General features: G+C 35.9%; 1 protein-coding gene across 11 annotated transcripts in view; it reads left to right on the top strand.

Moving 5' to 3' along the window:
• VPS13B (vacuolar protein sorting 13 homolog B) overlaps window positions 1-21,105 on the top strand; it is a 425,465-nt gene that overhangs the window by 25,139 nt on the left and 379,221 nt on the right. For 6 of the 11 annotated variants that reach the window (XM_079302470.1, XM_079302474.1, XM_079302464.1 and 3 more), the window contains exon 4: window positions 18,645-18,768. In XM_079302470.1, coding sequence (XP_079158596.1) covers window positions 18,645-18,768 — 124 coding nt within the window. The remainder of the gene's footprint in view (window positions 1-18,644; window positions 18,769-21,105) is intronic. The other 5 variants (XM_079302475.1, XM_079302471.1, XM_079302468.1 and 2 more) reach the window with 1 other exon arrangement.

A 21,105-nucleotide genomic window follows, 5' to 3' on the forward strand; every position in this document is an offset into this window, starting at 1 on the left:
CACATCACCACTTGCTGTCATATTTGCTGCTTTGTAAGTTGCTGTTCTGTCTGATCTTATTCTTTGCCTTTCTAAACTCTCCTTCCCTGCTTCAACCACCTCTTTCATTTAACAAACCCACAGTGCTTCAATTGCTATTTCATTTTGAATGTTAATATAGATTTATCGGACCTATTGCATAATTGATTTTGTTTTAATTAAAGGAATGTGAGACATTTTTTCTCATGCTCCCCATCAGAAACCCAGCCCTTAGAAACTTCTGCAGTCCTGAACTAGTTTCTATAAATACTTGCTGCATTCTGAATCCTGACCTAAACTAGGCTGAAAATTAGCACAGCAACTGATTAGAGGAGAGAGGTAACGTTTTCCAATTCTTACAGTAATTGGAAATGTTTATTTCTTCAAGATTAATGAGTTTCAGGGATTGAGAAATATTTATCTGAAAAAATAAGTTATGAAGTATTGTCTCTCTGAGTAACTTTATGCGATAAAATTTCAAATTTGGATTCTTGAATCTCATACTTTAAAAAAATTGAACACTTGCACAATTTCTTGTGGGAGTTTCAAAGTACTTTCATTTGGTTTGGTAGCAGAGTTAGTGTGCATAGATGTTTTTGATGTTGGTATTTTTTTGGTCAGTAGAAATGCAAATAGTCGTAGACTTTATCATACTTCTGTTTATGAATGAAATTGTTTATAAACTCTCACATTAAAAAGCTTTTAATGAACACCAGTTTATTTTAGGAAAAGTTGTCTTTTCTTTAGCCTCTCAGGAATGCTGTTTTTGTAATATTTCTCTATTTATTCTTTGGGAGCTTTAATTTCTAAAAGTTATTTCATATACTGTTTAAATACTTGATGTTTTAGCAAAGCTGCTTGTATGTATCTATAAAACAACTTTATATTCTCACTAGAATGTTAAATATTTAAGGCTGAGGTCAATACATCACTAGAATGTCATGCCATTTATGATCCATTTTATTAAGCCATTACTTTCCTAGTCTCTTAATTAAAATCACCCCTTTCATGAGAACAAAGCTATATACTCCATTTAACATAGAGAATGGTAATTTGTAATATGAATTAAAGAAGAAAATAAATGACAATAGCAATGTAAAATGCAAATATTTTTCTCCACCACAATTTTTTTGCTCTAGTCTAAGACTTGGAGAAAAAAGACTTACTAGCAGAAATGTACCTTGGAATTTGGTTGAAAAGAGGGTTCACAGTATGGTTTTGGGTGGTTTGTTTATTTATTGAATTATTGTGTGTGTGAGGCTGCAGATATTATTTCCCCACACACTGAGTTATGTTATCAGTAAATCAGTTCTTTCACTCCTGTGTAACAGCGGCTGAGACAATCTTCTAGCTACATGTAAATTGCTGGAAAAAGTCCCTAATAAAACTGATGAGCTTATCAGATTTTGAAACTAGTCTCTGGTGCATATAGAAATTCAGAGACAATCCTCTGGGGCTTAGAGTCTGCTCTCTTGAAAGTAGTTTCCTGTCGGTGTTTGCTACATGGACACCTCATTTTCATTCTTGCTGTGGCCAGGCACTGCCTTTTGTAGGGTATGCAGAAGGCTGCTTGTCACTGTAGGAGATCAGCCTGGGGACAGCAGTGGTGCTGCTTCACTGCCCTTACTGCCATGTCCTTGTCTCCCAAGGCTGGCCATCTCCATCCTGCTGTCCATGGCACTTCCCTCACCTTGTCTGTGGCCCAGCAGCTTCTCCACTTGTCAGAACTTGTGCAATTCAGTAGCTTTGCCCGGTGTGTTTTGTTGCTGTGATACGTATTGCTCTTAATGACATTCTGGAATCAATGGTTTGCTTGGCCAAAGGTTAATTTGGAAGTACTTAAGCATTTTAATTTTGTACTTGGTGGCATTTACATAGAATACCATGTTGCTAGCAGGTAGTTGCATTACTCTCTGGGGGGACATGGTTTGGTGTAGCTGGTTTTGTTGTACTCTTATACAATAAAATGTTTTACTGAATATCTCATAACAAGCTGCTGTTACACACTCATGGTGGTATTTTGTAATATTGCTACAGTAAGCCACCTGTATGGATTTCAGCAAAAGGCTTATTGAATGTAGTTTTCCCCCATTGCTGACCTGCCATCCCAAGTTGGAGAATCTCCTATACACTGCTTGAAAGGTAATATTGGGGAAGAGTAATTCAGAAATTTGGGCTCCTTTTGCCTGAGGAACAAAGCTCCTTCCTCCAGAAATAAAGGGTGAGAGGGAGAAAAGGAAAAGCAAAGGTATCTTTGACTGCTTATCTGAAGTGCTCTAACATAGCATCTTCATTCTGTTTTTACTGTTTCATGTGGTTCTGTTACATCCAGTTGTTCCTGATGTATCTGAGGTGTACACTGGCACCTGGTTTCTGAATATTGTGCTGTGGGATATAAAGATGATTTAAAAGGTAGTCATCTAAATTACTGTACATTAGTGTGGGGAAAAACCTGTTTCCAATAACTTTTATGAGTCTTGCAGTATTTAATACATATCTAGTAATAGCTGCGTATGTAATTGTCTTTATATGATCAAAATATATTATTGGACATACTTTTACATTCAGATGCCAAATTAAAATTTACTGTCAAATGTGAGTGAGGTTTCTTTTTCCATTTAATAATGCTGGAACTAAGATCTACCACTGTGTACAGTTCCACTTAGTATTTTGTAGTTGATTGAAGTATTGCTGCAAGATGTTAATGGGAATTTTCTCATGCTCCTTGGTTTGGCTGTTGTTCAGAGACCAGTTTTCATAACTTCTTCCAAACTATCTCAGTAAACTTACATATTGTATATATCATAAGCCACTTGGTAAATTCTGATCCCTTTAAAACCTTACAGAGAGACAACCACATATTTGAGTTTTACATAGTAAGAGAGATATATCAGAGAATATGGGCAATGTCTACTGCTTTTTTTCTTTCTTAGATTAAGCCAAGGAGTTGGCCATGCTATAGCTTGCACTCTTTGAAGGCTATATGTATTTTTTTTTTTTTGTATTAAAGATGCTGTTTTTAAAAAGTACTTTGCATTTTGTTTCTACCATTTTGTGTTTATTTTCCTTTGTATTTTGTCATCCTTATGCTATCTCACTTCTATTTCTGATAATCTGCTAGTTTTGGCACAATTTTTTTTGGCACTATTCAGTAGTCAATATTGGAATGAATAATTATTGAAAAAGCTTCCTACCATCCTTGATTAATAGGATTTTAATGCCAACAGGAGCTTTTTGATAATCTCATCTGATTTTCTTACAACAAGGTGTCTATAAATTGAACTATTTTCCCCTGATCTGTAGAGTTACCTAAGTCAGGTTTCTTCTGTGGGCTAAAATATGGCACTCAAAAATGTAGTCTGGTGCCTAAAAGCATTTCTTGGGTACACTTATGAATCGTTTTTTAATAACTTGTTCAGAATGTTTGTGGGCTAAGCAGCCCTAGGAAACTGAGCATCTCCTGGCATATTTGGAAGTATAAGAGAACTTCCTCATGTTGATTTTATGATTCTCTTTGATGTATATGTTGCCACAGGGGTGCTGCTCTGTGCTAATGGCACTTGCAACAGGGGAACAACATGAGACAATAATGTGGAAGGCAAAAATAGTGTACTCCCCACTTTTCCCTCCTTATATTAGAAAGGGAGGAAGGTTTTGTGTTCTGGACTTAGTGCAGAGGTTGGAACACCTTAATTTGACAATTTTAACAGTAGTAAAGTTAGGAAAGGACTCAACTGGACTAGTGGTCTGTGGCTGGTGTATACTTTGAGATTTAGGTAAGAGGAGTTATATATCTTTTGGTTGTATGAATATGAGTGACTGGGTGGACTTAGCATAACGGAGTGTATTAAACTAAATGCTGTATTTGCATAGGAGCAGTGAGGGACAGAATAAAGGGGGTGGAGACCAGAAAAGAAGTGCTGAGTGTGTTGGTGCTGCTCAAGTCCTCTGGGATGTGATGTACACCATCTATTTCTGCATATTTGTTTCCTCAATGCTGTGTGGAACATGTCCAATTTTCTAACTCAAAAAGCAGCTTTGGAGTTTTTATATAATTCAACTGAAAAACCCCACTTCTTTTCAGTACTTTATCTTTCTTTCCTGAAGTTTTGTCTTCCATGCTGTTGATGTACCAGTCAGCAAAAATTCCTTTTGGAGGCCCTCAATTTTTGGGACTTTTGAAGTTGAGTTTAGAGGTGGTTGAAATATTTTTGTGAGGGTTTATTCTTATTCAAAAACTTAAAACGCACAGGTGTTCTGTGTAAGAGGAATGTTCCCTCCCTCTTAGGTCATTTTCCCTGTGGGAGAGAACCCCAAGCTGCTGCCAGGATTCACTGTCTTGGTTTTCTTCTCCAGCTGTAAATCAGAATTGATAGAGAAAGAGTGATAAGGTGCAGTGCTTTGAAACTTGGTGATTCCCAGCCTTTTCTATGTGTGCTCTTTACCCTTCAGCATCTTTTCTGATTTTAGGAATGTGTAAATAATGAAAATGGTTGCTGTCTGTAAATCTCTTGATGTGAGCCCTTGGAAATTAGTGCTGTGCACCTTATTTCAACATAGCATTCAGAGGTAAAATATGATGTTATCAGTGGTTTACATTGATCAGAACTCTCTGAAAGCAAGCAGCTACTGTCTATGTTAGTCTTTAGCACCTAATTGCAGTGCAAAGCTTTTATTCTAGGAAAAAACCCCAACTTTACCCTGTCATGGAGAAACTAAGAAATGTATTTAGTCTTCTGCTATGTCACATCATGCTTGTTAGGTTTGGAGAGATTTTGTGCTTGGAACATAAGAAGTCTGATACAAGAAAAATATATTACTGAAAGTCCAAAATCCAGTTTCTGTTCTGATTCACCTAAAATGATGTAGTGGTGAAGATGGCTTCCAGATTAAAAAAAAAAATCCAAGCTCTGCTTGGTTTTCTAAATCAAGCCATTCTTACTTAATGAATGTGTTTTTAATTGTGTGATTTAGCACTTGTTTACTAGACCAGAAAAACTCTAAAATATCTGTATAGTTTCAAAACCTGATCAGGCAGGAAAATGTTTCTTGTTGAAAGGTAAGTTTGAGTGGGGAGAAAAAACAATCCAGGTGAAGATCTTTAATTTACAAGGTTAATTATCAAAAGTTGTGAATGTTGCTTGCAGCAGTTGCTGACAAAACTTTTCTTCCTGACCTAAAACATGTAACATGCAAAGTTTTTGATTAAATACCAAATTTTTTATCTGAGTAGAACACTGTGAATACTTTGGACAAATATAACTTACCTAATACTTCTCACCAAAGCATTCATACAGTATTTTGCCAAGTTGATTACCGGAACACAGATAACTTGTGAAAAATGTGTTGTTTTTGGGATCTTTGTGTTTCCCCTCTTAAATCTATTTTGCATACTGGGTCTAGGGGAAAAACTGTAGTATGAATTCTGTCCATGATAGTTATGGGACATTTGGTTCATGGAAGAAGTTGAAAATGATGTCTTAATAGAGAATGATATTAGATATCTGACTTTAAGCCAAAGTTTATAAATATGTGAGTATACATACAGAAACTCATGTAACTACATTTGTTTAGCTGTAAGCATATCTACAAATATTGTGGGTATATTAACCTTGTATTTATATACTGCACTGATGAGCATTGCCAAAATACCTTAATGAAATAATCTTTTTTTGAAAGTAATTAAGGACTGTAATATAGTGCATTTTCAAATAGGAGCAGAGGATTCATGCTAGGCAAGTATGTACATAATGTGATTATAATTCAGCCACAAAAGAACAGTAGAAATGGAAGTATCCTTGGGTTTTATGTGACTTAGTAAGTTTTAGTTGGAAAAGATATTGCATCTATATATCTGTATGAGGTACTTATAACTTAAATTTGTAGATAAGTTTGGCTTTGCCATTTATGGCATAAAGATTTATAAGGAGTTAAATGATAGCACTGTGACTAGGTTTTTGGTGGTTTTTTTATTTTTTGTCATCTGAAGTTTTATGAAAATTGTAAAATTATATTTAAAATACCCTGTGTCACAATTTGGCATGAACATTTGGTGTCATAATATAATGACTCTTTTTTTCTTAATCTGCATTGTTACTAATTTGTTTTTCCAAAGAGCTACTGGGCCATACAGGCTGTCTATGTCCAGTGTTGCATCTGGTTTTTTTTTTGTTTTTATTTTTTTCAGCCGACAAGTCTAAATTGCAACTCTTTAATTGTATTTTAAATTAATTTTTATCCTATTTTTCTCTATTTAAAATGTATTTTTTATTCTAATGCTTGTTGGAGTAGGATATAGCTTAAAAAAAGACTGACTGTGGATAAAAAACTGCTTTTTGTCATTTGGTACCTGTATTTATATAAGTGTGCCTGTGTGCACACAGGAATCAGGATTAGGATGAAATTCAAGCTGCCACATGGTGTTTCCAGAAATGCAGGAAGTAAGAATATAGGGAGCACAGTTAGTATATGTAAAAACATGGGTATTTGGAAATCCTTGTGTGACTATGTTAAGACTCTCATCAGAAAGATGCACTGCCACAGTCATGTCCTGCAGTAACTTCCTTTATGTGCAGTATATTGTTTCTCTGAACATTTTGTTGCAGCTTTCAGCCTGATTTTGACTTAAACACACAAAAAGGGCTATTTAGGCACTCGGTGCTTCAAATACTTGTTCGGTGTGAAGTGGAGGTGTGTGGTTCTCTGTATCCTGTGTTCTTTGCTAGGAAATTTGGAAATGAAAATGTGTAGGCCTGTTAACTATATGACATTTTTTTTAGGTACATTTTTTTTCTTACAAAATATAAAACAAATACTTAATTTCTTTGTTCAATGAATCACAAACTTGTCTTCTCCCACAGCAGTAAGTCTTGAGAATTGACTGTGCTTACATGGCAAGATTTCAGAATAAAGCATGGCTTTAAGTGATGTGTTTTAGAGCTTTGTGTTTCCAGAGCACTTTAGAAGTCTGTATGTGTCAATACTTCTTGTTGAACATACATAGTTTTTAAACTCTGTTTAGGAATTTATTTTCATGGTAGTTAAGACACATTCAGAAGTGATAGTTGCAGTTTTCAGCTTTGTTCATTTCACTCTGTGAGCTATAGAGTAAAGATTTGGTCTGCAGTCTGTTTGAGGGAGAAGGAGGAGAGTAGTGAGGAGACCTGCCTGGATAGAATAGATGGAGGGTGTTTGTCTGTGTGTGGTGGATTCAGGAGTGAAAGGACCATGGTCTGTGCCCCAGGAGGGTGCCAAAGCATGAGCGTGATCCCTGGGTGATTGCTAGGGGTGGACAATCCTTGATTGTCCTTGTCCTTAAATTGTTAGTATTATCTACAGTTTACAGAAAGACTTTTAAAGTGAAAGATTTGCCTTCTGACTAATGAAATTATCTATTGCTCTTCAGGACTGCAGATAAAAAGCATCAGTCAAGAAAAGCTCTTTTAGTTTGACATGAATGCAGTTAAAGTAGTGAATTCATAGTATTTTGAATAGTACACCTTAGGGTAGTTTTTGAAGGTGCTGCAACTATGCACCACTGTAACCAGTATATACCTTGGAAAATAAGTGTTAGTGAGACTTAAATGAGTTGACTTAATGATATGTTACTTGTGACTGCTTTTGTCAAACTTAAATGTGTAAAACAGATCTCACAAAGTAAACTAATAGATAAAATAATGAAGAATTAATGATCTAAGAGAATACTTCTGTGAGTTTAATTTCTTTTCTAACTTTTTATTTTTTGGCTGATGTTATTCAGTTGTTTTGTTACAGATGTTGTTCCATGTTTTGATTTGAAATAAGATATATTTTCTCCTTCCTCACTAAATGCTCCCTGAGCTTTCCTTCTTGGCATTATGTGAGATTAGAGGATATTTCCAAGCTTTTTTTTACTTTCCCACATACATATTTTTTCCCCCTAGTTGTTTTCAATCTTATTTCTCCATCCTGTTGTCCAGTTTTTAATTTCTTCCTGTTGCACGTGGCTGGAGTGGCAGTTGAGCACAAACAGTAACAGTTTTGTCTCTCTAGCTCCTTTCAGAATGTTTATGTTTTGTTCCCTTGGGCACTCAGCTTCATTTCTTTCTGACATTCACTTTCCTACCTTGTCTTAAACTCCTCCTTAGTCTTTCATTGCAATTTGGACCAAGAATAAAAAATATTTTTAATTCAAAACGATTGGCACAGATTTGGAAGTGTTTTTTTTATTTTATTTTTTTATTTATTTGATGTTAAAAGTCATCCCTTTAGTTAGTGTTAAGAAAGGTATATTTGAACTCTAAACATTCAGATTTGTGTAAGGAAGTGACATGAGCATAATGTTCACTGGAAAGAATAACAAATGTTGAATCCTGGTATAGAGTCCATGCTGCCCGAGAAGAGGCACACTTTATTTTAAATTAAGCAATGTGATAAAAAATTACATGTTATATTATGTTATAATATAGACATCTTTTGTAAAACTTTGCAGCATTTACAGTGTAGTGCTGACAGCTGCACTTGACTTAATATATAACATTCTGGTGGTTTGGTGTGATAGACTGCTGGCTGTTTTAGAAGATAAATTACTGTTTATTTAGGTTTAAGTTAATGTTTCAAAAGCTTTCTTACTTAAAAAGCAGAGCATTATAAATAGGAATAAGTTCTCTGAAATGCTCTACACATTACAGACTGACAATTGCAAAAGAAAAGACTAATTATAAATAGAAAACCTGTAGCTACATATTTTGAGAAAGTTGCTCTTATGTGTACTTTTTAGCATTGATTAACTAGGAAGTTTTTGCAGCCATTCAGTCAGCTTTGTAGTTTAGTCCATGGTTTAAAATAATGTTAAATAAAACGTAATTGATAAATTACATTTGGTGCAAATCTCTTCTCCATCATGGTGTCTGAAGTTCAGCTTAAAAGAATAAAAATAAAGTACAAATTTGCAAGTGAGTTGTTAGAAATACTGCAAAGCTATTACTGTGCACTTGAAAGTTTAAAGACAAGCATTTTGGGAAATTATATGGAAGTTTTGTTTGAGACAACTAAAAAATGAAGCTCTCAGCTAGGCTTCTGTGTTTAGAATGTGATCAGCTAGAAAGTAAGAAAACTATGTAAGTTAAGAGAAATTATGTTTCAGACAGATGGAAGTATCTAAAATGTAATGTACAATTATACTAGTAGAATTTGTTTGAATATTCATATGTAGCATTAATACAATGACATAGTGTTACATGTATGTTCATAGAATATATGAAAAACATACATGAGAAGAACTATTGGAAAGAAGTTTGAAAATGAAATTTTGTCTTAACATAATACTAAAAAAGCCATTGCTATTATTTTTGTAAAGATTGTGCTTAGTTTTTGAAAAGGAGAAGAATTTTTATTACTGCTATATTGGTGTTCCAGTTTCCTTTGAAGATCATATTGTATGCTGAGATGTCACTTTTTCTTCAGTGAAATGCCCATACTTCTGGATTTGCAGAATGCAGTGAAAACTGCAGTGTTTCAGTGCCTGTGGCTGAGAAATCTTTCTGCTTGAACCTTGTAGTGGCAAAAATGTCCTGAAGAGTAGTGCCTTAGGAAGAAGTCCCTGTTGTTGGTTCTTGGACACTGAGGGAGAAAGGACTTCTAGGCTAAAATCTCTGACTCAAATACTTTTCAGTTGCAATGGGTGTTAAGATTGAAATCTTAAGGAAACTGGATGTGCATGGCTTTGTCATTCAGTCTTCTCTACTTTTTTTGCACTGCCCCATGAAATTTTGAACCTACTGACTAATTTCAAACAATTTTGATGGGGAATTAGTCACTTGTAAGCATAACCTAAACACTTGAGAAGATCAAGCAGCTGGAAGCACCCTAGTGGGTAGACTCTTCCTTCTGACATTGGCATGTATAATTCATTGCCATTTCATTCCCTCTTTGCTCTCTTTCCATCCCCAGCACCCACCAAAAGCCAAGCCCTATCCAAAGGATGCTCATCACTGAAAAGAACTTGCTTGCATAGCAAGTTCTCCAGGCAAGGCTTTGTGCCTCAGGCCTTTCACTGTTATATATCAGAGGTTTATTGTGATGATGGAAACTTGAGAGCTGAGGATTACTCAATTTGCAGGCACCTTGCTGTAGGTCTGCTATTCAGTAGTGTTTGGGATTAGGAGAAAATTTGGTCTGGACAGTATTCTACCTTTCTTTGGAGGAAGTGGGTGGCAAGGTTATGTTGTAATAAAAATTATTACTACATCCTTGGCAGGTGTTTGGTTGAGAGAATTCTTGCACATGGGATCTGGCTTTCTAATAAAATCCAGTAGGAAATGTGTTAGGGGAAAGTACCCTCTAAAGAAAGTGTGAAATAGAGCTGAACTGCAACCTACCAGAGCTGTGCAGGGAAGCAAATATTATCAATCATCTACCACCACAAAGGAAAGTGATGTCTTGGTGAAGTTTGGGGCCAGGTGAAATAGTGCTAGAGACCAGTGCTAGCCCTCTAGCAGGTGGAAGAGAGTATGAGAGAGTGACCTGAATGGATCAGACTTTTGCTAATGGTTCCCAGGTGTTATTTAATGAATCAGTGATGTGACTGAGCCATGCTTACAGTGGTATTTTGATGTCGTGGTAAACACTGCAGGACCAGGCTTGATAAATACTGGAGAATTGCTTCTCAGCCATTCCAAATATTTTAAGGCACCTGCAACAAGGATGAGAGTATGTCCAGTCTTTGGTAATGTCTTCCAAAGTTGCACACACAAAAATATAAGCAGGAGGTGTAAGAAAAATGTATGTTTGTTGTAGTGCTGAGCAGTTCAATAGCTGGACATGGAAGAGGGTGAGACACTCCTCTAACAGGCCCCCAAAATTGTGTGTGAGGCTGGATGACAGTGGAACAGTCAGACTGGTCTGGAGTTTTCATGTGTGGAGATAAATTGCTCAAATTTGAAATATATATCCTATTTTGTTCTGACTTATTTTTCAAGAGATTCTTGAAATAAATATCTGTTATTTTGTCACTGTTAATTTTGTTTGTTTCTGAACACAAGTCGGATAAAAGGGTGGAAATGTGGGCAACTTCTCTTAGGTTTCAGTCTGTTCTCCTGAGCATATTTTCTGTCACTCTTTTCTCCCAGTCCTTTAAACTGTTTCAGTTACTCTTCTTTCTCATTTTCAGTTGCAGAGAATGTATGGGCCAGAATGACCCATTTCAGCCTGCAATACCAGTTATGCTGAAGGAGCTCACCTTTCTGCTATGTCTTTCCTCTTGACTTTTCCTTACAGTCAACCTGGTTTAGTTAAAATTCTATATACTGAAATTTTGTGGAACAAACATTTCAGAATTGACTTTCTTTATCCCTTCCGTCTTTTCTTCTACAGTGATGCCAAATCTTGAATATAGGTACCAGTTGCTACTGTAATATTTCTTATTTTGGGTTGATTTTTTTTTTTTTTTTTTGCTTTGAGAGTTCTAGTCATGCATCACACTTCACTTTGTTTGATATTAAATGCAGAATAATACTACAGAAATAACACACTCCACCCATGTTCCCGCAAGCAAAGCACTGCACAAACTTGTTGTGACATGAGACAATGAAATCTTGAAAAAGCTTATCCTAGAAGGAATTGCAGAAAAGTAATTTTAGATGTTTATTTCTATTAAAAAGCACTTACATCATGGTAGGTGGCCTCATAATTTTTAGAAAACAACGGTAAATGTATCAGAAACTTTACTAGATGATCAGTGAACAGTTTATAATACAACTTTCTTTACACAATAGAAAGAAGAATATTTGTACAACTCCCCTCAGAAAGAACTTGCAAAGTCATTTTGTTTGTTACTCTGTCTTGAGTGTTGAGAAATTGGGGTGTATTTCTGAGAACCACTTAGTGAGAACAGCCAGTTCTGTTTATCTTTGGCTGTATGACCATATCACCATAGGCTTTCAGATGCTTGACAGCACATTTTCTTGTAAACAAAGGAATGTTCCTTTCAAATACTCTGGATAATCAGCTCATCAAAGCAGTAGCAACATCACAGGGAGATGTTGTTATCCAGAAATCAATAGGAAGATGGCACATGTTTTGTGGTAACAGTGCAGCAGATTGCTTACAGAGCTTCATAACTTGCCTTTGGGGCTGCTGTGGCAGCTTTTTACCCTGTCCACAGTGTTTTTGTCGATTTTTAACTTGTGCCTCTATTTTGGAGCAGATTTTGCCATGCTAACATAGAATTAACACAACAAAGTTTATGAGCTTATATCCACTGGATGTAATGCCTTCCTCTAATGCATGTATCTTAAATGTGCCTTGTTGGTCATCACTGCTGGTTGTTTCTGTTAATTTAACATCAGCCAAGATCATATGCAACAAGAGGCAAATAGAGGCTGACACCTTGTCTAAATTTTTTTTGGTTGCTCCAGATTGTCTGTTCTGCTTAACCAGACTTAAACCTTGTTTATTTGCTCCATTCACCGCATCTCTTCCTCAAATTCCTTGGTATTTCTCCTTCGTAGTCTGAGACCTATTATTAAGAGTTTATTTTTAATGTGTTTTTACATGAAATTACATGAAATAGTATTAAAAAAAAAAAAAACTCTGGTAGGAAAAAAAAAGGCTTTCCATCATGTTCTTGTCTGCCATAGAGAAAGGCAGACCTCAGTCTTTGAGTACTCACTCTGAGGTATGTGATTTAAGAAGATTTAAAATTGAGTTTTGTTCTGGTTAAAAAAGTGGGCAGTCTTAAATAGTCTTCTGAAAGTACTAGAAGTATATATATATATAGAACCTGAAATTTGTATATGTAATACAGAATTCCTTAATTATTCTTCAAAATTGGAACACAGCCTGATTTGGCTAAACTGTCGTCAATATTTTACACTGTCATAATTTTGAAATATATATTTACATAATTTTTAAGTAAATGTGCATTAGACTATTAAATCACACCTTGCAAAAGATGTACAGATGTCATATGTGGGTCACTGGATCTAGTTTGCTGTTCATTAAAAAAAAAATAAAATTAATTTTCTGTACTTACTTTTAAGCAGTGCTTAACCTGTGTTAGCCATCAGAAATGTTGTTAGGAGGTTACAAGTGTACTATGAATCTGTTTATGTATAATCCATATTAGCAACTGTGTAGCAGTGGAAAAGAACCAGATATCCTTTTGAAGCACGATCTTGATGATGCTTACCATTTTAGTGAAATTGTGTATTTTAATGATAATATTTTTAAAAATTTGTATTACTTGTTTCATTTTTGCATGCAAAGGAATAATAATGCAATTTGGAATGATTTCTGGTGATGATCTGCTCCAAAGCAAGTCCAATTAGAATGGGCTGCTGCAGGGCTTGGCCAGCAAAGTGCTGAATAACTCTAAGGACTGAGACTTTACCACCTCTCTGGGCAGCAAGTTAAATACTTGATCACCTCCAAATGATAAAAAAGAGCTTGCCCTGCTTGGAATTGCACAGTTCAGATTTGTACCATGAAGAGATGAATGGCAACAGACACAGTCTTGCTCCAACTTCTCTGGACCCTCCTAGTATGTAATTGTAGGCAGCAGTGGGATCATCCTTCTCCAGACTATCCTAAGTTATCTAAATCTTCTTTGGGAGAGAGCACAGGAGGTTGCTTCTGTGCCCTAACCACCATGGAGTTCCTCTATAGATCTGCTTCTGGAGTGTCTTGGAGAGCCCTTGGCTGGGTGCACTATTCCATAGAGAGTCTCACAGGGATCTAAGGGAGAATAGTTGTGCCCCTGGCTCCACCCTTGCTGATACAGCCCAGCACACAGTTGGCCTTTGCAGCAGAGACACACTGCTGACTCATGGGCAGCCTGGGACCCTTGGATTGGTTTCTGAAAAGCTGCTCGAGGGGTTTGGCTTATAGTCTGCAATTCCAGAGTATCTCTATCCTGGTTACTCCAGCACTCAGCATTTACATCTGGGTTTCACTGTATTCCTGACTCCCCATTTCTTCATCTGCTCAAGGACACTATAATAGCAGCCCGGCCCAGGCTGTTCCCCTCCCTAGGCTGGTACTAGCCATAGTTTTAAAGAGAGTGCACTCTATCCCATCTTCAGGTCTTTAGTGTGCCTGTTGAACACCACAGACTTGGTAATGATGGCACAAGTAACCAGTCATCAGCTGGAATTTGTCTTCTGATCACAACCCTGTGAGCTCAGTGGTTCAGCTGCTTTTTTCACTATCACTTTTTTCACTATCCAGTTGATATCTCACCAGTCTGTGAATGAGGAGACTGCCCATGTGAGGACACTGTGTCAAAGGCCTTGCTAAAATGGACACATCCTGAATATTCCTTCTAGTCTTGCCACACCACAGGCAGCCAGCTGCTAAGCCATATGAACACTGTCCAGTAGTGGAAAGTTAATGACACTTTTGCATTTCTTGCATCTTGCCATTTAAAATACACTTTACAGAAATATGAATAGATATCTTTTAACGACTTGTAAAGGACAATAAGCTTATTGTTTTAGAAATGATAAAGGATGAAAAAAAGCAAATTTTATAGAGGAAAAGGAAAAAAATGGGGTGGAGTACTCTGTAAGTTTGTGTAGTAGGTAATTTGAATCAGTTTGGGTTTTAAAATTTTAATTCATAATGTTAATTGGTTTTAAACAGTTTTTTTTTTATTATTATTTGTTTCTGTGGAAACAAATTTTCTTTTCTAACTTGGTTTTATGGAAGCAGAGGAAAAGTATTTGCATAAATATCCAAGTGATCTCCAAGAGAATATTATTTTCCGGTCAAGTGTGCTTATGAGGCATTTTGGAGATCTTGTGTGTTGAATAGGATTTGTGTGTTTTAAAGTGTGTATATTTTTAAAGAAGAAAACTGTTTTGAGCTTGGAAAGCATAATAAACAAAGGAAAGAATAATGAACAAAGATTATAAACTCCACTTATTAGGAAAGATCAAAATAGACCTCATCTGTTACGTGTTCGTTGTCAATTGTAATTTACTCTAAACCTTACAATGATGGTTTTAAATTCCCGTAGAAAATTGACTGAAGAACTTGAATATAACCTTACTAGCCTAGGTGTCTTTAACATGTTACTTATGACTTGCATAGTTCTAGAACTAACCATAGTGCTTCATAAAAACATCTCAGCTGGCTACTGTATCTGACACATCTGTCAAAAGTGAAAAAGGAGTCTGGTTGTGCAAAATTGTGTTTGTCTTATTTGCAGTACAGCACCCCAAAACAGGACCTCTTGTTCAAATTTCAATTGTCTAGGCTTTACTTATGATACAAGCTAGTGGGAAGAGATGCTTTTGTAAGTGTTATATTATTTAAAAATCACCTCTCTAGATATATCAGGAGTATTTTTAGTTTTCCACTGATGTGGCTGTTGTTTGCAATCACTGTCATTAATGCTAAAATGAATGGGCATTTATCAAATCTCATACCGTAACTACAGTCATTAGCACTTGTAGAATGTAACCCCCTTCCCACCACCATTACGATTTTGACTTCAACTTTTAAATGTTTGTCATCTGGTGTGAGGTGGATTTATGGGAGTGCAGTAATTTTAGTGCTTTTTGGCTGGGTGTTTCTGATGACATCACTGTGATCTAGACACAGCGTGTGACTCTAGTTGGTTCCAGTTTTAAATAGTTTCATAATTATGCTAGTTTTGGCAGTTTCCTTGGAACTTTCCCCATCTCTTTAATGAACATGTTTTACTTCTGGGCTTATGAGACAACCACATGTTTGAGAAATTAATAGTGTGCTCTTAAAATTAACATTGAGCAGAAGTGTGCAGATACAGAAACCTTCTGGATATATGTGTGCTTAGGAGTAGTTTTTTTTTAAGTTCATGGCCACTCTTATCATCTCATTGAAGTTATTGAAGAATACATTTGACTTATAAAATATCAGTAACTGTTGTGAAAAATGGTGTGTATGTTCATGCTCAGAAAACCCAAACCCAACTCCTGCAGCTCCCAAAAATATTTTTGATAATTCTGTATTCTAAGGAAATAAATGGATGTTATCCCAGATTACATAAAAAGAAACCCCATGCTTTTTAAAAATGTTGGTCAGTTTGAATTCTTCTTAAGTGTAGATGTACTCTGTTAGTTGACACAGGTGTATTTTCTGAGATGAATTTGTTTTGTTTTGGCACCATTTTGGAACATGTACATTTTTGCTTGTGTTTAGGTCCAACTTGCTGTGATTTACAACCATTTCCCATCACAACAGACTTGTAGCTCAGGAAAATACAAAAAGCTGATTGTATATAATAACTTTATAGATTGCGATTTGAGACTTCATTTCAAAATTAAGAATTTTCCTCTACTTTCCTTCAAATAAACAAAAGCCAAAGTGCTAGTGTTTATTCCTAGCTCTCTGAAAGTGGCAAAAGCTTAAACTACTCTTCATCTTTGCTCATAGTGCGCATAAATGCTGCATAGATTTTGTGAAGTTTTGAGAGCATGTATTGAACATAATTATAGCAGTATGTAGATAGAAAAGGTGGACTTGAATGTAATCAGGCTTGATAGAATTAACACTTCAGACAAAGAATTTGCCCATTCCGTTCTCCCCTTCCCTTTATTTGGTAGCTGACACAAAATATTAAAAGTCAGATGTAATGTGATCCTATCAGACCAAGTCATTAAATAGTTGCAGCACAACATTCTGTGCTAATCCATGAGTGAGCTTGGGGAAGAAGGAAATGTGGTAATTGAGCTTGGGCTTTTCTGCAAGTTCAAAATATAAATAGTTGTGTAGTGATTTACCTGAAAAAATATTTCTGTGCTACAGTGAACTAGTGTCCAGGAAAAAGTATAGCTAAAAGTTATTTAAAAAATTTTATATTAAGAGTGTATGGTCTAAGTTTTCTCAGTAAACTGGAGAGGAAGGAGAGTTGAGCTATGCTGATGTCAGATTATAGGTTGATGAAGAAGCTTCTATCATGCTGGGCTTAATGAAAGCTTGAAGCTCTTTCTTTATCTCTGTCAGGTGGGCCATAAAGAGAGAGGTGGTTTTCTGATGAAATGGCTTCATAGTTCAGAGAGAGTCTTCAGGAGACTTGCATTCCTTGATGAAAAGTGTTAGAAGTTTGTCAGAGATGAGAAAACAATTACCCTCTAAACAGAGCTGATTCTCAACACCCATTATGGGGTTTTTATGCACTGGAATGAGACTTTCCTGTATGACTGAAATGGCCAAAAACCCATAGATTAAAAACATTCAACAGCTTGCTTTTCAATACTATACTAGTAACTTATGATAACTCATTATTATGGTAACTTGTCCTTCTTTTAGAAGCTATCATCTATTTTTCTAATATATGAATATGTCTGCCTTATATGCAATTGCCCCAAATGGGGTAAAGCTTCTAACTTAATCCTCCAACTAAGATTATATTGCTCTTCTTTTTTTTTTTTACTTAGTGAAATAGTATTTTCCTTTTATCACATAATTTCTCTGTTTTGTTGTTCTAAGTACAAAGTGGAAGGAAAAAAAATTCTTCAGTTCCTTTTGAAGTTGTAGATTTGCATTTGAAATGTATCATTGTATGTATAAATTTTTTTTTGTGGCAAAAAAGTCCATATCAAAAAGCAAGTAATGTGAAGATTCCCATTTGTAATTTCTCTGAGAATATTAGAAATACCAGGCAGCACGTGGGGAAACACATGATCTGTCCTGTACAAAAACCCAACACAGTTTAAGCTGCTTGCTTTTGGTGTTAGGAGGACTTAACAGTATGAATTATAATATTCTTATCTGACATTTGTTACCCAAAGCTTTTTTTTTTTGTGAACAAATGTGTGATATGATCAGTGGCATGACCCAGAAAGCATTTTTCAGTTTTTCTGTAGGAAACTATGTCTATCAAAATAATTTGGTGTAGGTCAAAAGCTGTGCTTGCTCTTTAACCTGTTCTTTTAGTACATTTGCAAGAATTTTTGTATTACTTCTGTTGGCTTACACTTGAGCCTTGTAGTTAGACTGTCACTCTGGAACGTAATGGGGATACTATTGGTGTATTTAAAATCCTGGATTCAGCTAATTAAAGCTTTCTTGTGTCTGCATATCTCATCTTGAAAGGCTCGTATCACATTCTGGAATTATGAGCCATATTTCTGCTTCTGAATTCCTTATGTTGAATGAACTATAAGAGAAGCTCGAGAGGAGCAGGTGCCCTCAGTTCATTTATCTTATTTGGGGTCATGTTTTACTGTTATAGAAGTCTGCAAAAATATTTTGCCTTATGAATCAGCTCAATTAGTGGTATTATGAAGGATGTGAGTCTGACATCTTGGAACCATCTGAGGTGGTTTCATGTGTAGGCATATAAGCTCATAGAGTTAGGTAGTTTCTCACACTTGTTTTGGTAATCTGCAGGGCTCTGTCTCTGAAGGAATGTTTCAGCAGAAATGGATCTAGAAGAAATATGTTCAGTTGAAATAAATATTTAAATGACAGGTTTCTCTTTTAAACTAAAATTAGTGAAAGTATTAATTTTATGTTGTCCTCCAGCTATTTTTGTGTCAACTTCTGTAGTACAGGATTGAATTGATGGAAAAACAGTAACAGAAATTACATAACCTTTACAAGTTCTCCCCACATTTATTTTCTTTCTGTTTGGTTGACTTCATTGCTTTCTTTTCCTCTAGCAGGAAGACCACGAAAGTTGTGGTTCCAGTTCCACAAACCGCAGCACCACAGAAAGCATGAAATCAGCAGTAAAAGCACGGCGAGTTCAGCAGTCGGCTTCTCCTGACCCTGATTTACCTCCAGGTAATCCATGATTTCAGAAACTGGTTAGGTATTTTTCTCAAATACAGGAGTTTATTCAGATGGCTGCAGTGTTTAAATTAGATTATTATGTTTTTGTCTACCTACAAAATCACAAAGATTAGTGAAATACTTCTATCTTAGAAGATAGAACCAAATTAAAATAAAATGTAGTTGAATGCTGATAACCTTTCTTCCAATTTAATCAAATTCTTAAATTCACATAACTCATTTATGGTTCAAGGTAGCATCACAGAATCATAAAATGACTTGAATTGGAAGGGACCTTTAAAAATCTTCTAGTTCCAACCCCCTGCTGTAAGAAGGGTCACCTTTCACTCAGGGAAGCTCAAAGCCCCATCCAGCCTGACCTTGAACAAAACTTCTCTGGGCAAGCTGTCCAGTGCCTCAAAACAAGGAGCTTCTTTGTATTGCTGATCTAAACCTGCTGTCTTTCAGTTTAAAACTACTATCCCTTGTCCTCTCTGTACATGCCTTTGTGAAAAATCCCTCTGCATCTTTCTTGTTGACTCCCTTTAGGTACTGGAAGGCCACTATAAGGTTATTCTGGAGACTTCTCTTTCTCAGGCAGAAAAACCCAAAGTCTCTGATGTTTTATGAATGTTTTTTATTGAGTTTCTGTACCTACCACCTGCATCTGCTGGTGGAGATTTTCACCCATATTTTTCCCGTTATGGAATTTCAATGTGAATGTGGAATTTGGGTGCTAGACTTAGAGATATGCCCAAGGAACTCTCTGTCTGATTACTGTTGCCTCTTAGTTTGAATATGAGGTGTTTCATGCACAAGAGTAAAATTGGAGAGGAATGAATTACAGTTTGCCTTCTTGGGTCGTGTAATTTTAATAGGTTAAAAAATGGTAGTTTTTTTGTGAGGCTTTCTTGCTGTCTTTTGTTAATAGAAACTTTGTACTTGACTTGAATCAAATGACAAGGTTGGCATTTAGTGTGTGTAATAGGATGTGCTACATGGTATCATCTTGCTTTGGAATGGTTACTTGAGAAGCCAGGGCTGCCCTGTCTCTTAGAGCTTAGTGATCCAATAAACTCCAGGGGCTTGGAAGTGTGGAAAACCCTTTCCTACCATGGACAGCGCTTGAGCTGTGGCAGCTCTTTGGAATTCAGTTCTTTGGGTCACATCTGCAAACAACGAAAGTCAAAGGCTACTCAAAAATTGTATCAATGTGTTTCCTTCTGTGACATTTCCAGGGTGTTTGTAAGTTATCTCCTTGTGGTGAAACTGTATTAATTCAGTTATATTAATTGTTGTAATTATGAAGTTGTAAATACAGGTGGCTTTGGTTTTGATTTTGAGTGGACAAATAGCAGTGTTTAGTACAGAGGTCCCATGTGGTAAAATGTTCTAAGATTTAATTTGCGCATCCTAAATTTTAGTAAGATGTAGAATCATTAGTGTGGGGTTTTTTTTGTTTGTTTTTTTTTTTTTAAGCCCTTGGAGGATGTGTGGTATCATACTTGTATTTTTTCTTTTTTTTTTAATTTATTTGTCCTTTTGTTTAGGTGCCCTTGGAGATTAATCTTCCTAGGCAAAGTTTAGCTGGAAAAGTGGCTTTGGTAACAGCAGACTCCTGCTAAACTTGTTTAGGTGTCTCTAGTCTGCTGATATCGATGCTGTGACTATAGAGGTACAAAGTTTTTGGAGTGTTGGATTTGTAATTGCATTTGTAGCACTTAAGTCACAGTGCAGCCTCCTGCTTTCTGGACAAGTTGAAAAAACATATTTGTGGACTTTGTGTTGCACCTCAGGAAAGAATTTGGCCCTACAAATTTTCTGGTGGTTTTGTTCACTTACCACAGAAAACCTATATTTCAGTGGCAAAGATGCTCATAGTGTTGTTGTTAGAAATCACAGGAGTATAAGTAGCCTTTACCTGCTTTTTCCTGCTTGTATTTAAAACAAAAGCCTTTTAAAAAGAAACTTCAAAAACAAACAAAACAACAAACATTTTATTATATATGAACATGCTGATGTTTTTGTTATTTTGTTTTGAATAGTAGGAATTGCAATTTCTTAAAAAGCTCTTCCTCAGATGTAAACATCTGCTTCTAGTATATTTGAAGCTAAACTTAATCAGGAAGCTGTTCTTTATATGATACTTCCAACAATATACTGTACCACTAGCTCGGAAATATATTCATAGTTTTTAGCAAATCCATGACCCCTGTTTTATTTGGAGGGTAGGACTCTGCTTCCTCTCTTTATGCACTTAGCCAAAAAGACATACAGATGAAAATGGTGTTGCTCTTTTCCTGAACACCTCTGGAAACTATCAGTGCAACTTGCCTTTTTTTATCCTTC

The sequence above is a fragment of the Erithacus rubecula genome (genome assembly GCF_903797595.1).
Source record: "Erithacus rubecula genome assembly, chromosome: 3".
Classification (NCBI taxonomy): domain Eukaryota; kingdom Metazoa; phylum Chordata; class Aves; order Passeriformes; family Muscicapidae; genus Erithacus; species Erithacus rubecula.